General features: G+C 49.6%; 1 protein-coding gene across 2 annotated transcripts in view; it reads left to right on the plus strand.

Moving 5' to 3' along the window:
- Nucleotides 1–17,201, plus strand: part of STARD8 (StAR related lipid transfer domain containing 8) — a 188,263-nt gene that overhangs the window by 47,646 nt on the left and 123,416 nt on the right. The window contains exon 1 of one of the 2 annotated variants that reach the window (XM_073640923.1): nt 10,317–10,560. The exons of the other annotated variant lie outside the window; for it this stretch is intronic. Coding sequence (XP_073497024.1) covers nt 10,449–10,560 — 112 coding nt within the window. The 5' untranslated portion in view covers nt 10,317–10,448. Of the gene's footprint in view, nt 1–10,316; nt 10,561–17,201 lie in introns of those variants that run through there. 2 annotated transcript variants of the gene reach the window in all.

Raw genomic sequence — 17,201 nt, forward strand, 5'->3', positions numbered from 1 at the left:
CCACGGCCTTGCCTTCTTCCCACTGGTGGACACAGACAGAAAAGGGTCCCTGTGCATGAACAATTTATGGGCGTTTAGCAGCCCAATAGCTCATCATAATGCACAATTCCACCTGCTTTGGAGATAGAAATGAGCCCCTTTACCTTTTGGGCCCCTGTGCACCAATGATATGTCCACTCCTGCTTCTTCCAGTGCATCCTGGAGCCATCTCTTCTCCAGGTCAGTGATGCATATAAAACCAACTATCCACATAATGTGAAAGAGAATAAACCAGGCCACTTTCTCTCTTCACTCCATCGTCCAGGGATTTGCAAGATTTTACATCTGGGTAAGAAAAATGAAAATTACATATACAGAATGGGAGTAATAGAACTAAGCAACAGCTGGTGTGAAAAAGACTTGGGTATACTAATAGATCACAGGCTGCACATGAGTCAACAGTGTGATGCTGCAGCAAAAAGGCAAATACAATTCTGAGATGTATTAAGAGAAGCATAGAGTCTAGATCACGGGAAGTACATCTCCAGTTCCAATACTCATTATAGGAATTCTTGGTGGTAGACCTTGGAACTCATGGATATAGTGACCAGGCTATAGCCATGCAGCCCTATTCGTGGTGAATTGTTCTCTATCATAGTCAACATTGTCTTTTTCAGAAAAGTGTGCTATAGTAGCTCTTCTGTGGAATCAGGCCAAATGGGCTAGCCTTTCATGAGGTTTTGGTGGCAATTACACTGTCAATGGTTCGCTTGTTCTTTTTTGGAACATCTTTGGTAGTTAGCAACCCTTCCATACTGGGAACATCCTAAAAGACCCGCCGTTTTGGAGATACTTTGGCCGAGCGCAGTCATGCTTTCTTATCCTATTGCCAAGAATTAATTTAATTACAACTTGTTCTTGCTCACTATTATTACAGGAAATGTATGTTGTCTTTTAGCTGGATCTGTTTCAGAAAAGCGCAATAGGGTCTTATCTGGGTAGATAATGTGGAGAAGAAAATGCACTATCACGTTTACCGGATAAGGTTGTGTGCAGATGACGTGCCCCCAGAGCCGTGGGGTACTCGGCAGCCGGGCCTATGGATGCTGGTGGGGGATATCACGGTGGCTGGCTCGGTCAGCTCTTCCTCAGGTGATTTAAGAGCACCTGACGGAACGCCGCTTTCTTGTGTTCCTCACTAGACCGTCTTCACGCGGGTCTTCTCCCTCCTGCCCTGCGCTTCCCCACTCCCGCTCGGGTGCTCTGAAGTCCCTCCTGTCTAATCGGAGTTCCCGGACCTGCTTGACCCTCACGGAGGCTAGAATGAGGCTTTGGCAACTGAACTATATAAGCCAGAAGCCTCCGGTTTTTCCAGCCGAGACCTGGAGTAACACGGCTGGTCCAGGGGCCGGTCCCCTTCTTGCGGCCTACGATCCCCCTGTCTTCTGGCAGATTCGAGTGCCGACCTGCATTCGCCGTACCCCCTGGGATCCCTTCTTTACAACGGAGCCTACTCCTCTGCTCCCCTCCTGGGCCTCTAGCACTAGGCCCCAACTTGTGGAGCAGAGCTCCTAAAGAGACTCTGCTCCCAGACTGTCCTCACTCTCTCCTCTCACAGACTGTTCTGCCACCCTAAGAGGGCTTCCCTTTATATACCTCCTTCCATGGTGCTCCCCTAAACTGCTTCCTCCACCCACACCCACTACTGGTTCCCCCTACCTCTGGGTCCCCCCCCACTCCAGCCAGGGACAGGGCTCAGCAGCTGCGCACATGCATCTTGCCCTTCCAGCCGGCCTGGAGAAGTGTAGTGTTGAATGTGGGTGTTGGGGTTCCGGGCAGCACTCCCTCCTTACCTGAGAGAAGGAGACACCACACCTCTGGGTGAGGTGCAGTACCTCTGTGGTGACTAAACCCTCAGGGGCGCCACACACACAACCATTAAAGACCTACAAGGAAGGAATCAAAGGTTCTGGAATGGTATGGGTTCACCTGCGCTTGTGTCAGTTGATGATAAGAAGACACGAATCCCAAAATCAATTGCTGCGGTTTATTGGTCAACGTGTTTCGAAGTTTCAATCTTCTTCATCAGGACAAAACCCGTGGTTTTGTCTTGATGAAGAAGTTTGAAACTTCGAAACAGTTCTGCAACAGTCCTGCAAAGCGAGCTACACTGTTGGTATAACTACTGAGTTGTGGAGACAGCGGCACTCGCTTTGCTACTGTAGCGCCGGCGTCCCTGCCCTCTGCTAGGCAGGGACGCTGTTCCCCTCACCTCCCTGCTCCGTGCCCGGCGTCCTCCTCCCGCTCTGCTGGCAGCGCGCGCTCCTTCCCGTCCACTGTGCTTAGGGCGCGCGCGCTCTCCCTCCCTCTTAAAGGGGCCGCGCGCGCCGTCCTAAGGAGTCCCCGGCCAATGGCCAGGGGACTTCACCATATATAAGGCACCTCCTCCAAAATGGAGGTGCCCGAGCAATGTTGTTGCACTGTTCACTACTCTGCTTCAGCCCTCAGGTCCCGTTGCCAGTTACCTGCCAGTTACCTGCCAGATTCCTGCCTGATTATCTGCTACCTGTCTGCTAGTCTGAGGTCCGACGGTCTGCCTTACTACTCCTGTCAGTCTGTCTAAGGACCAGCCTGCCCGCTCACCTGGGAGCGCACATCAGCCACCTGCCTGCTTGCCTGAGGTCCGACGGTCTGCCTTCCAACTCCTGTCAGTCTGTCTATGGACCAGCTTGCCCGCTCAACTGGGAGCACACACCTGCTACCTGCCTGCTAGTCTACCTGGAGGCTCCGCCGTCACGTGCTGTGACCACCTGCCTGTCCAGTGACTCCTGCTCGCTCACCTGGGAGCGCTCATCTGCTGCCTGTCTGCTAGCCTACCTGGAGGCTCTGCCGTCACGTGCTGTGACCACCCGCCTGTCCAGAGACTTCTGCCCGCTCACCTGGGAGCGCTCATCTGCCGCCTGTCTGTTGGTCTTCCTGGAGGCTCCGCCGTCACATGCTGTGACCACCCGTTCATCCAGAGACTCTCGCCTGCTCACCTGGGAGCTCACGTCTATCATCAGCCGCCACAGGTCGTACCAACCCTTTACCTAGAGACTGCCCCGGTCACTTGCCGTGACCATCTGCCCGTTCATCCAGAGACTGCCCCGGTCACTTGCCGTGACCATCTGCCCGTTCATCCAGAGACTGCCCCGGTCACTTGCCGTGACCATCTGCCCGTTCATTCAGAGACTGCCCCGGTCACTTGCCGTGACCTCCAGCCCGTTCACTCAGAGACTGTCCCGATCACCTGCTGTAACCTCCTGCCCGTCTTCCCTGGTCGCCACCCGCTCCCTTACAAGGACAGCCCCCTTGTATAGTAGCTCAGAGGTTCCGCCTCCCAGGCCCGTTACAGTTTGCTCGGGCCATGGAACCCGGTGGCACCCAAGCTCCCTCGCTCTCGGACCTGTGTCATGAACTGTCCCGTCAAAGGTCCCAACAGGAGTCCATCCTGGGTCACCTGCGGAATGTCAATACTCGCCTGGACACTCTGACTGCTCCACCAGCAACCTCCGCCAGTGCCATGTCTCGCAATCCGGCAGCTCCGCTGCCCACTAATACCATGGTATCCTACCCCGGACCCCGGCTTTCTGCACCTCCTCGCTTCGGAGGCGACTCCGCCCAGGCTTGGGGCTTCATAAATCAGTGCACCCTGCACTTTGAACTATTGTCCCACCAGTTTAACTCCGACCGGGCCAAAATTGCATTCATCATGTCCCATCTCACCGGGGAGGCCCTGGCCTGGCTAAATCCTCTATGGGAGAGAGGAGACCCCCTGGTGTCCAACTTGCCTGCTTTTCTCACGGCTTTCCGGAAAGTCTTCGACGAACCCGGACGGAAGACCTCATCCGCATCATCACTGCTACGCCTCCGTCAGGGAAGTCTCACCGTGGGCCAATATGCCATACGGTTCCGTACCCTTGCCTCGGAGCTGGCCTGGGATAACGACGCTCTGGTATCCGTCTTCTGGGAGGGTCTGTCCGGCCGTATTAAAGATGAACTTGCCGGTCGGGACATTCCTACCACTCTCGATGACCTAATAACTCTTGCCACCCGGATTGACCTACGGTTCCAGGAGCGTGCCAAAGAGGTCACCCGTGAGAGGAGGTTACCATGTCTAGCTCCTACTTTTCAGAAACCCGTCACTCCCTCCGTTTCTCCCCAGGTACACTCTCCTGAGCCTATGCAGGTTGACCAGACCAAGATGGTCAAAACCCGTCAGGACTTACGCCGTGCCGAAGGGAGCTGCTTCTACTGTGGCAGTAAGGAGCACCGGATCCGTGCCTGCCCGGAGAGGTCGGGAAACGCCTGTGTCTAGGTTCGCTCAGAGAGGTCAACCTAGACAAGAATAAATCCTCTCCATCTCTGCTGCTGTCAGTCTCAATCGTCTGCGGGGAGAACCGTTATTTCGAACTAGCCCAACTTGACTCTGGAGCAGCCGGGAATCTTATTTCACAGTCCCTGGTAGAGAAATACCGCATCCCCACCAAACCTCTGGCTGTACCCTTGTCTGTTGCTGCCGTGGATGGGGGCCTCTTACTACGCCCCATCCAACTCATCACTGAATCCATTACTCTGCAGGTAGGAATGCTGCATTCTGAGAGTATCTCCTTTCATGTTCTGCCTGGACTCTCTCATGCCCTCTTGCTAGGCCTACCTTGGCTCCAGAGACATGCACCCGTGCTTGACTGGCAGACCGGAGAAGTCCTTCGCTGGGGACAGGACTGCCATAATACCTGTCTGGTTCCCGTCCATCCCGTCCGTCCTTCTCCTACCCCAGCTAATCTACCTGGACTTCCGATTCCTTATTGGTCTTATGCTGATGTCTTTAATAAAAAGGAAGCAGAGACACTACCTCCTCACAGACCATACGACTGCCCTATCGACCTGTTACCTGGTACTACTCCTCCCCGTGGGCGTATTTATCCTTTATCCGCTGCTGAGACCCGGTCGATGTCCGAATATATTGAGGAGAATCTGGCCAGGGGATTCATCCGGAAATCTACCTCCCCGGCGGGAGCAGGCTTCTTTTTCGTCAAAAAGAAGGACGGCTCTCTCCGTCCCTGTATAGACTATAGAGGCCTTAACCAGATCACGGTGAAGAATAAGTACCCCCTTCCGCTCATTCCGGAGTTATTTGATCGTCTGAGGGGGGCTAGAATCTTCACCAAACTGGACCTCCGTGGGGCGTACAACCTGGTTCGTATCCGTCAGGGGGATGAATGGAAGACGGCATTCAACACCCGGGACGGCCACTATGAATATCTGGTAATGCCCTTTGGTCTCTGTAACGCTCCTGCCGTCTTTCAAGAGTTGGTCAATGACATCTTCCGGGACCTTCTCTACTCCTGCGTAGTGGTGTACCTGGACGACATCTTGGTCTTCTCTCCGGATCTCCAGACTCACCGGAGGGACGTTCGTCAGGTCCTGCTCAGGCTCAGGCAGAATCACCTCTTCGCTAAATACGAGAAATGCCTCTTTGAGCAGACCTCGCTTCCGTTTTTGGGCTACATTATTTCTCAGACCGGCCTACGAATGGATCCAGAGAAACTGTCTGCCATCGAGAAATGGCCTCGACCGGAGGGGTTGAAGGCCATTCAGCGATTCCTGGGCTTCGCCAACTACTACCGCCTCTTTATACCACACTTCTCTTCCCGGACTGCCCCAATTTCCGCGCTCACCCGTAAGGGTACTAATCCCAAAGAGTGGCCGCCCGAAGCAGAGGAGGCCTTTCTTTCCCTAAAACAGGCCTTCTCTTCCGCCCCGGTGCTGCATCGCCCGGACGGCAACAAGCAGTTCTTCCTGGAAGTTGACGCCTCCTCCTCTGGAGCCGGAGCGGTACTTACTCAAAAATCATCTTCCGGGAGAATGGTAACTTGTGGCTTCTTCTCTAAACTCTTCTCCTCTTCTGAGCGCAACTATTCCATAGGAGACCGAGAGTTATTGGCCATCAAACTGGCATTGGAGGAGTGGCGTTACCTACTCGAGGGGGCTCTTCACCCGGTAATAATTTACACTGACCACAAGAACTTGGCTTACCTCCAGCATGCCCAGAGACTTAACCCGCGCCAAGCCCGGTGGTCCTTGTTTTTTGCTCGCTTTGATTTTGTTCTTCATTTTCGCCCGGCTGACAAAAACGTCAAAGCAGATGCCTTGTCCCGATCCTTTCTGGTGTCCGATCTCGAGGAAGAACCTAAACATATCATCGATCCCGCCAGAGTAATGCAGGTGGCTCCCGTGAGCCTAAATCGTCTCCCTCCCGGTAAGACGTTCGTATCAGTACCTGATCGGGAGAAGATCCTACACTGGGGTCACTCGTCTAAACTAGCTGGCCACGCCGGTCAGAAAAAGACCCTCCAGCTTATTGCCCGGCACTACTGGTGGCCTACCCTGCACAAGGACGTAATAGACTTTGTTTCTGCCTGTGTGTCCTGCGCCCGCAACAAAGTCCCGAGACACCTGCCAGCCGGTCGCCTTCTTCCGCTTCCTGTGCCTGCTGCCCCCTGGCAGCATATTGCTATGGACTTCATAACTGATCTCCCCGTCTCTGCCGGTTGTACGGTCATTTGGGTGGTCGTTGACCGCTTTTCCAAGATGGCTCACTTTATTCCCCTGCCTGGTCTCCCGTCTGCACCCGAGCTGGCTAAAGACTTTATCCGCCACATCTTCCGTCTTCATGGCCTGCCCCTCCACATCGTGTCGGATCGTGGGGTACAGTTCACCTCACGTTTCTGGAGAGCCACTTGTAAACTGCTAGACATCACCCTGGACTTCTCTTCCGCTTACCACCCACAGTCTAATGGTCAAGTGGAGCGGATCAATCAGAACCTGACCAGTTACCTCCGGCACTTCGTTAATGCCCATCATTCTGACTGGGTGGATCTCCTACCATGGGCCGAGTTCTCCTATAACAATCATGAGAGCGAATCCTCTTCCAAATCCCCGTTTTTTGTAGTCTTCGGTCAGCATCCTCGGATTCCTTTTCCTGTCTCCACCTCTGTGGACAACCCAGCTGCGGAATCTCTCGTTAGCAAATTTTCCTCCATTTGGGAGAGTACCCGATCCGCACTCCTCCAGTCGTCCGAACGGATGAAAAGACACGCTGACAAAAAACGCCTGGATCCTCCACAATTTCGTCCTGGAGATAAAGTCTGGCTCTCATCTAAATATGTCCGACTCAAGATACCTTCTTACAAGTTAGGGCCTCGGTTCATCGGTCCTCTGGAGGTCATCAGTCAGATCAACCCGGTGGCCTATAAATTAAAACTCCCGGCCAACTTACGGATCCCTAACTCCTTCCATGTATCTCTCCTCAAACCTGTGGTACATAACTCTTTTTCCAAGTCTACAGGTACGCCTCCTGCTCCGGTTTCTGCTGAGGACGAGTTTGAGGTAGAGAACATTCTTGCCACCAAAAGGGTAAGAGGAAAGACCTTTTTTCTAGTAGATTGGAGGGGGTTTGGTCCTGAGGAGAGAACGTGGGAGCCCCGGGAGAACATCCATGCCCCTCTTATCCTAGCTAAATTTCTGTCTGGCCTAAAAAAGGGGGGGCCTAAAGGGGGGGGTACTGTAGCGCCGGCGTCCCTGCCCTCTGCTAGGCAGGGACGCTGTTCCCCTCACCTCCCTGCTCCGTGCCCGGCGTCCTCCTCCCGCTCTGCTGGCAGCGCGCGCTCCTTCCCGTCCACTGTGCTTAGGGCGCGCGCGCTCTCCCTCCCTCTTAAAGGGGCCGCGCGCGCCGTCCTAAGGAGTCCCCGGCCAATGGCCGGAGGACTTCACCATATATAAGGCACCTCCTCCAAAATGGAGGTGCCCGAGCAATGTTGTTGCACTGTTCACTACTCTGCTTCAGCCCTCAGGTCCCGTTGCCAGTTACCTGCCAGTTACCTGCCAGATTCCTGCCTGATTATCTGCTACCTGTCTGCTAGTCTGAGGTCCGACGGTCTGCCTTACTACTCCTGTCAGTCTGTCTAAGGACCAGCCTGCCCGCTCACCTGGGAGCGCACATCAGCCACCTGCCTGCTTGCCTGAGGTCCGACGGTCTGCCTTCCAACTCCTGTCAGTCTGTCTATGGACCAGCTTGCCCGCTCACCTGGGAGCACACACCTGCTACCTGCCTGCTAGTCTACCTGGAGGCTCCGCCGTCACGTGCTGTGACCACCTGCCTGTCCAGTGACTCCTGCTCGCTCACCTGGGAGCGCTCATCTGCTGCCTGTCTGCTAGCCTACCTGGAGGCTCTGCCGTCACGTGCTGTGACCACCCGCCTGTCCAGAGACTTCTGCCCGTTCACCTGGGAGCGCTCATCTGCCGCCTGTCTGTTGGTCTTCCTGGAGGCTCCGCCGTCACATGCTGTGACCACCCGTTCATCCAGAGACTCTCGCCTGCTCACCTGGGAGCTCACGTCTATCATCAGCCGCCACAGGTCGTACCAACCCTTTACCTAGAGACTGCCCCGGTCACTTGCCGTGACCATCTGCCCGTTCATCCAGAGACTGCCCCGGTCACTTGCCGTGACCATCTGCCCGTTCATCCAGAGACTGCCCCGGTCACTTGCCGTGACCATCTGCCCGTTCATTCAGAGACTGCCCCGGTCACTTGCCGTGACCTCCAGCCCGTTCACTCAGAGACTGTCCCGGTCACCTGCTGTGACCTCCTGCCCGTCTTCCCTGGTCGCCACCCGCTCCCTTACAAGGACAGCCCCCTTGTATAGTAGCTCAGAGGTTCCGCCTCCCAGACCCGTTACAGCTACACTCTTGGTTCAACTTCCATTCATTTCTATGGAGGATACGCAGTCAACACATTCTCACTTGGAGGTTTCTCTAACCCCACTTAAGAGGTTATTCCCGTTTCTTAAGGCAGAGATGGGAATAGCCTTTTAAAGGGAATCTGTCAGCAGGCTTCTGCTATGTAATCTGAGGACAGCATGAGGTAGGAGTTAAAACACAGGCTGTGTGCTGTTATGTACTTAAATCAAAGGTTTTATAATCTGGTGATTATCATTGGCCAGACTGCATGGCAGGAGCATGTTAGTCCGGCTCCGCCACCTCCTTTGATAAGCAGTTCCCTGTCTATAGACTATGTAAATAGAGAGCCTGGTGTGGGCGGGGTTAGCTTTCTCAGCTCTGCTGCATTGATTAATCTAAGAGCTCTGATTGTGCCACAACTGCTGCACCCAGTAAACTAAGTGATATATCATTGGAATCAGCGTCTCTTTTCCTATGTCATGCTGCTTTCAGATGAGGTAGCAAAAATCTGCTGACAGATTCCCTTTAATTCCATGGTACTGTACATATGAAAAAGATTCAAAAATAGTTTGCAGTACGTAATATGAGGATACCATCATTAATAAATAACATACATATATAACATAAGGTAGAAAGCAAGTGCAATAAACAATGGAAAAAGGGACATGAAAATGATCTGGCCTGTGAGGGCTTACAATCTACAGGGAAGACGACAGAGACATGGGGTAGAAGCTGCTTACATGGTTCTGTAGAGGCGGCAGGGTTATTTCAGGATCTAAGCTTTCCTGAAGGGATGGATTTTCAAGTTGCTTTTCAAGGTTTTGAAGGTGGGGGAGAGCCTGATAGTTTGGGGTAGCAATTACCAGAGTACGAGGGTGCACGGGGGAAATCATGGAGACGGTTGTGTGATGAACATACAAGACAGCAGAGACGGAGATCTTGTGAGGAACGGAGATTACGTGTGGTGAGGTAGGGAAAGATTAAGTCAGAGATGTCTAAAAAGATTTTAATAGATTCCCTTTTTTCCTTCCTTTTTTTTTCTTTGCTATTTTACAAAAAAAGTAAACTGCTCTACATTCACAGGCGACGTCAATGGGAAACGACTTCTTCTGTAGCCTGTGTAAGGAAGACGGAGCAGGGGCATAACTGTAGGGAGCACAAAGGTAGCGTTCAAACCCAGGACCTGGCCAAAAGGTGCCTCTGCCACATAAGAAGATGCCAGGAGTATAAATGGCACATGGTAGGTGGGGGATCTTCTAGGGATTCTGCATTGGGGCGCAGGAGCTTCAAGTTACAGACAAATGTTAGGTTACAGTAGGGGGAAGGTTGGTGCTCTCCAGTCCTAGTGAGCTGTATGTGGTGGGGTGGAGGTATGGGAGGCATTCAGTGCATGCTGCTGTGGCAGGAGGGGAGCAGACTGCATGGATGTCAGGGACGGCCATAGTCAGGGCACTTATAGACATACACGCCGAGCCTATAAATAGAAGCCCCTGCCCTCCAGGCTCTACAGACACGTAACACGCATACAGTCCCTCTCGCCACACTCAGGCTGTGTCACAGTTTCCATGCTGCTTCCAGCTCCTCGGCTCTGGATGGAGGCTGCTGTTGGGTTCTGCACCTCCCAGGGGCTCCTCCTCACGTTGCTTGGACTTGGATTTTAGGGGCCATTGTGAGGAGATAAGCTGCAGAATGGCTGAGGTGACACAGGAAAGAAGCAGGATGTACAGTGCCCACCTCAGAGACAGAGCATCCAAGACATGGAGACGGCTGAAGAAGAGAATCTCTGCTCCGTTGGACCCAGGTGAGGTGACGGCATATTTGGCGCAGTAGTGTGGGTATACGATCCTTAGCCAATTTAGATCATGTATTCTAGCATCTCTCATATTTTGGAGCAGTATAAACTTAAGGCCATGGCCCTCCACTATCAGTATTTGGTCAGTATTCGGTCAGTATTTTTTCTCAGGAGTGGGAGCCAAAACCAGGTGAGGAACAATCAGAGAAAAGGTATAATAGAAACAAGTCACCAATTCTGCATTTATCACCCACTACTGGTTTTGGCTCCAACTCCGGAGAAAAAATACTGATCAAATACTGATCAAATACTGATAGTGGGGACGTGGCCTTACAGTGCAACTTGCGCCTCTTACTTATGGTGCATTTACAATGGCTCCTCTCAGCCGTTAAATGAATCGGCTATCAATGATCATTTAATAGACTGATCGTTAATAAGATTGATCTGTATCATTGTTCTCAGCAGCTCTTTGTCTTGTTTACACAAGACAACGTGCTGCCGAGAATGATGATTTTTAAACTAGCTTAAAAATCTTTTTTTTTCCAACGAATGAGTATTTTACATATTTATCGTGTAATTGTCAGCCTGTTTAGACAGGCCAATTATTGGGAAACGAGCATTTCTAAGAACGCTTGTTCCCCATTATTGGCCAGTGAAAACGCACCATTAGAACCCCACGCGCTTATTTACACGTAATAATTTACAGTACGCATTATTCTTATCAATTATTATCAATTATTTGGTAGTAATAAGATTTCTTTTGTATACATCTGTACTCTATTTTTCAATAAACTGTAGTTGTGTCTCTGTGATCCTAAAGTATCCTGGCAAACAGGGTCTACAGGAGCCTTTGTCCCAGGTTTGGCCTTAGATGTACAATTAATAATAATAATAATAATAATAATTGTAAATAATAATAATAATCATTTTTATTTCTATAGTGCCAACATATTCCTCAGCACTTTACATTACATTTTGCAGTGCGATGTTAAAATACATGAAGAAACTAAAATTCTATTTAATGAATGTTTTAGGACTTATTTGCAATTTAGGTTTTTTGTTTCATTGAATAAGATTTCCTGTTTTATCTGAATACAGTTAAATCTAAAAAAAAAAAAATACAAAGAAAAGTACTTTCGCCCCGATTCATCCTAGTCTTTGCACCTTTTTTCTGGAGCTATACTTGGTTTCGTCTGTTTTTGTTCGTTTGATCATGTGGGTGCAGTTCTCTTTATCCAGATGGTTTAGCCTAATTCATTATTTGTGATTTTTCGGCATGTCGCAAAATTTTTGCACAGTTTTGTCCTCCAGTGCCGTACTGGAATACAAAATATGTCTAATTTTGTTTTTGCTCAATTGAAGACTAATCTGCAACATTTTAAAATATTAAAGCGTGTAACATTTTGAAAAATTTTGTGTATAAAATGGCAACAAGTGTCCATAGACAAAAATGAAAAGCCACTTAAAAAAATGCAAATAAGTCGGAGCCTTTGTGTTTCAATTCCTCACCAATTTTACAACCTCTGAGCGCAGTCAGTAAATAAACAATAGTTATGCGCACATAACTGAGAGTTTGTTACATTGGATCAGTGCAGGGAGGATTGGATAGACCAGGGTTGATAGTAGTCTACTACTGACAAAAAGACATCTGACTAGTGTTTCTGAATTCTATGAGCAGGGGTGTAACTACCACAGTCGTGGTGGTCGCCGCTGTGAACAGGTCCGGCGAATGAGGGGCCCGCCAATGTCAGCAAATACTTCAGTTGGATGTGCGTCCTCGGATTCATTTTTCTGTTACCTATATCCCTGGTACTAAGAATGTTAAAGCCGATGCTTTATCTCGCAGCTTCTCTCCTACGGTTGGTGCCGAGGAGGAGGAGAGCATTTTACAGAAAGGAGTTGTGGTGGCGGCGTTGGACTCCGTTTTGGAGAATGGGATTCTGAATGCTCAAGATGATGCTCCATCTAACACTCCCCATGGGAGTTTGTTCGTGCCTAGAGCCTTTAGGAGAGATTTGTTTGTGGAGTGTCATGAGTCTCGGTTGGCAGGTCATCCAGGAATTTCGGAGACTAAGAGACTTATCAGTCGCAGTTTTTGGTGGCCTGGATGGCAGAAGGAAGTCATCAAGTGGGTGCATCAATGTACTGTGTGTGCTAGGTCAAAGGCTTCACATACTCCTGCTGCGGGGTTGCTTTGCCCTCTGGAGGTTCCTAGTGCGCCTTGGACGCATCTCACAATGGATTTTATTACTGATCTTCCTGTGTCCGAGGGTTTTACTGTCATCTGGGTGGTCGTGGACCGTTTTAGTAAGATGTGTCATTTGGTTTCATTCATTAAGTTGCCTTGCGCCAAGACACTCGCTAAGGCGTTTGTTAAGGAGATTGTCAAACTCCATGGCATTCCCACGGATATTGTTTCTGATAGAGGACCTCAGTTTGTGGTTCGCTTTTGGCGTGCTTTTTGTGACAGGTTGGGAGTCCATTTGTCATTTTCGTCTGGTTATCATCCTGAGTCTAATGGACAGACTGAAAGAAAGAACCAGGATTTTGAACAGTTTTTGCGTTGTTTTGTGGCGGACAATCAAGAGGTGTGGTCTGAGTTTCTGTCTCTCGTGGAATTTGCTCTTAACAACCATACATCCTCCTCTGCTGGGTGTTCTCCTTTTTTTTGTTGTACTGGGAGACATCCGTCTTTTGGTTCGTTCTCCAAATTGGGGTCGGCGGTGCCGGAGGAGGAGAATTTTTCCAGTGATTTGGAGAGAGTTTGGACTAATGTTCGTTGCAACCTTCAAGAGGCTAACAAGAAGTCCAAGAAGTATTTTGACAGGAAACGTAAGGAGGTTTTGTTTACTGTGGGTGACATGGTTTGGTTGTCCTCGAAGAACCTGCGGTTGAGGATTCCCTCTAAAAAACTCTAAGTTTGTGGGTCCATTTAAAGTGCTTCAGGTTGTTAACCCGTCTGCTGTTAGGTTGGATGTCCCTACTTCCTGGAAGAGTAATCCTGTGTTTCATGTTTCCTTGTTGAAAAAGGCTGACGTTTCTAATAGGGACGCCACTGTCACAGTTCCTCCTGTGGTGGAAGATGGCGAATATGAAATTTCTCGTATCTTGAATTCTAGATGGCATAGAGGGAGATTGCAGTATCTTGTCTCCTGGAAGGGTTTCGGTCCCGAAGACAACTCCTGGGTAAGGACGGATGATGTCTCTGCTCCTAGGCTTGTTAAAGCTTTCCACAGGAGGTTTCCGGATAGGCCTGGGCCTGGAGGATCCGGAGGATCCTCATAAAAGAGGGGGTACTGTTAGAACCCTCCTGTTTGTTTTTTCCATCTTGTGTTTTGCGGTCACGTGACCATCGGCCTTTATATTCCAGCTCCGCCCTTCTGGCTGTGCTGGACTTCAGTGTTTGACTGTTCCTCTAGCCAGGTGCTTCGGTGCCTATCTCTGTCAGTTTGCTTGGTCCTTCTGGGACCTCTAGTACCTTTTTGTCAGTTTGTCTTTTTGTGTTCTGCAACAACTTCTCTGTTTAGGAGGTGTCCCATTTTTGTCACAGTCCTTAGTTCTTTTAGGGACCCCTCCCTTTATGCTATAGGTCTCCGTTCAGACTAGCCCAGGGCTAAGGCGGGTCTGTTCGCTAGGAACAGGCAGCCCGCTACATCGTAGGGATTCAGCTTAGTCTTACTGTAGGGACTGCTTTCCCCTATCTTTCCTTAGTACATGTTGCAGATCATAACACTTTCAGCCACTGGGTGCATTAACAACACTGTACCATTAAATCATCGGTGGCCGCATCATAACCCGTAAGAGGCGACAAGCTCGTCTTATAGATCGGGATGCTGCCACAGGTGATTTAAAGAAAGGTACAGTGCTCAGAACTGTGGATCAGTTTTAGCGGTGTTGCCTTTATCTTTAAATCAGCTGGAGAGGACCGCTAGAGACCTGGGGCCGTTGCATTGACTTATCCCTGGGCCAGTCTGGCTGTGAGTCAGGAGCGGTACACTGCTTTTATATATTTGGTTGGGAAGTTGGTGGGGGTGTAATTATTCTTTGGCAATGTGTAATTATTGGAAGGGGGAATTTGACTATGATCTGGAAAAAAAGGGGTCGCTGGGGGGACTATGATCATTATACTATGATGGGGAGAGGGCATCAGTGGTGTGATAAGTGCAATGGGACATGTGTTAAATCTTGGCAAAGGTATTATACTATTAGGCCACATTCACACATTCAGTATTTGGTCAGTATTTTACATTTTATGAAAGTGCCCAGCCATCGTTCTGAAAATGCAGCACCTGGGAGACAATGACCTTTATTTCTTACAGGACCTGCCGACTTTCAGTCATACAGTCACCACTCACAGCACTGAGAGCAGACGCTGTAAGCACACCCCGGCCCTGACTGACCACCGACTCTGTGCTGATGTACTGCACCAAGAGCTGTCAGTCGCCCCTCTCAGCATTGTAAGCGGTGACTGTATGACTGAAAGCTGGCGAATCCTGGAAGAAATAAAGTTCATTGCCTCCAGGGTGCCGCACTTTCAGTACAGTGGCCGGGCACCTTCATAACACTATTAACCCTAAATCTACAGGTTAATAGCGTTATCTGACCTGACAGGCTCACTTTAACCCTACCAGTCATGAGGTAGGATTAAAGCAGTGGTGCATTTCAGTGATACAACTCAAGGGGGCTCTATTTGTCATTACATTACAGGGGGGGCTCTATATATTATACTACCAAGTGTCAGGGTTCATTACCAAGTACCCCGAGTGTCAGTGGCAGCATTCTCTACCCCACGTGTCAGCATCATTGTCCCTTACCTCGAGTGTCAGGGTCATTATCAAGTACCCCGAGTGTCAGTGGCAGTATTCTCTACCCCACGTGTCAGCGTCTTTGCCCCGTAGCCCGAGTGCCAGTGGCATTTTCCCGTAACCTGAGAGTCAGGGTCATTGTCCCATACCCCGAGTGTCAGTGGCAGTATTCTCTACCCCACATGTCAGCGTCTTTGCCCCATAGCCCGAGTGCCAGCAGCATTATCCCGTAACCTGAGAGTCAGGGTCATTGTCCCATACCCCGAGTGTCAGTGGCATTATCCCATAGATCTAGCGTCAGGGTCATTGTCCCGTACCTCGAGTGTCAGCAGCATTATCCCGTACCCTGAGAGTCAGGGTCATTATCCGGTACCTCGAATGTCAGTGGCATTATCCTGTACCCCGTGAGTCAGGGTCATTGTCCCATACCCCGAGTGTCAGCAGCATTATTCTCTACCCCAAGTGTCAGTGTCATCATCCTCAGCTATATGTGATTATACTACAGGAGAGACCTTGAGTGGTAAATGTGACCCAAGCTTAAGGCCCCCACATACACATTAGACTAATGTTGGCTGAACCCGCCGAATTCGACTGGCTTAGACTAGAGATTTTTTCTACAACGCTCCTGCAATCATTCAGCCAGGTTCTGAATCAGATAGCAAGGGTCACATGAGAACTGGGACTATTTTAGAGAGCCATTAGGCTGAACTTAATTCTGCTCAATATTTATTCCCGCAGATGCCATTCTTCCCCATTTCCCCAATTTGATGCCATCACCCCACAACCCCACTCCCTGCTTCTCCCCAGCTGATATTCGTATATCATAGTCCCCTTTTCAGATTAGCAGTGCACCACTCTGGATTCATTCGTAAACTGCGGCGGGGAGCGAGGAGCACGTTGTCTGACAGAAGGAATGCGACATTGTTGACCTGCGATGCTCCAGCACTGCACTGCTGCTTAGTTACATTTGATTTTCAGTCTTTTGTCTGTTTAACTCCAAGGACCGGAAAAGGAGAGCTAAAGGGTCAGATGTGTTCTATGGTAGCACATTTTCACATTTTTGACGTAGCCAACTTTGTTTCAGTGCATACAGTGTTTGGACACCTCAGTAGGGATCAATGGTCTTTTGCAGTCCCTATAGACAAGACTTATGCATAGCTGTCAACCATCCCGGATTTGATCGGGCAGTCCTGCTGTCCCAGCAGGTCAGGGCTGTGTCATGTCTTCCACTCGCTCTCTCTGTGTAATGTCTTCATCACTCCGTAGCTCCTGCTCAGAGGTGGGGGAGGGGCAGGGCTGGCATCTCTGGTTTCCACACACTTACATTCAATGAAATAAACAATTATTTTCTGTGATTTATTCTCCCTGGGAATCGAACCCACAACCTGCATCACTGTAGGCAGCAGCTAAAGCTATGACACACAGCCTGAACTGTCAAAGATGGGAGAATTTTCTATACTTTAATCTGCATTGCAAGCTCTGAACCCACAGCCACATAATACTGACACATAGAGATACATCTGTATATAGCAGTGCATTTCTATGTCCCTGTATTCTAGAAGTAAAGTAAAATTAAGATTTTTTTTCTTCCTATAAAATTACTAAAAAATAATAAAAGACAAGTAAAGTAAAAGTAAGATCTTTTTTTCCTATAAAATTAGTAAAAAATAATGAAAAACAATTACAATCATGTAATTTTTATTGCGCTTTTTTTTTAAAAATTATAAACATCACAGATCAGCAAATAACACAGACATATTTGGCGTTTTTGTAATCATAACAACCCACACAATACAGTGATCAGATAATTTACGGTGATCAGTAAATGGTGTAAAAAAATGGCAT

This window comes from Phyllobates terribilis, unplaced genomic scaffold, assembly GCF_046119375.1.
Source record: "Phyllobates terribilis strain yellow unplaced genomic scaffold, ASM4611937v1 Scaffold_7__3_contigs__length_470593459, whole genome shotgun sequence".
NCBI classification, from domain to species: Eukaryota; Metazoa; Chordata; class Amphibia; order Anura; family Dendrobatidae; genus Phyllobates; species Phyllobates terribilis.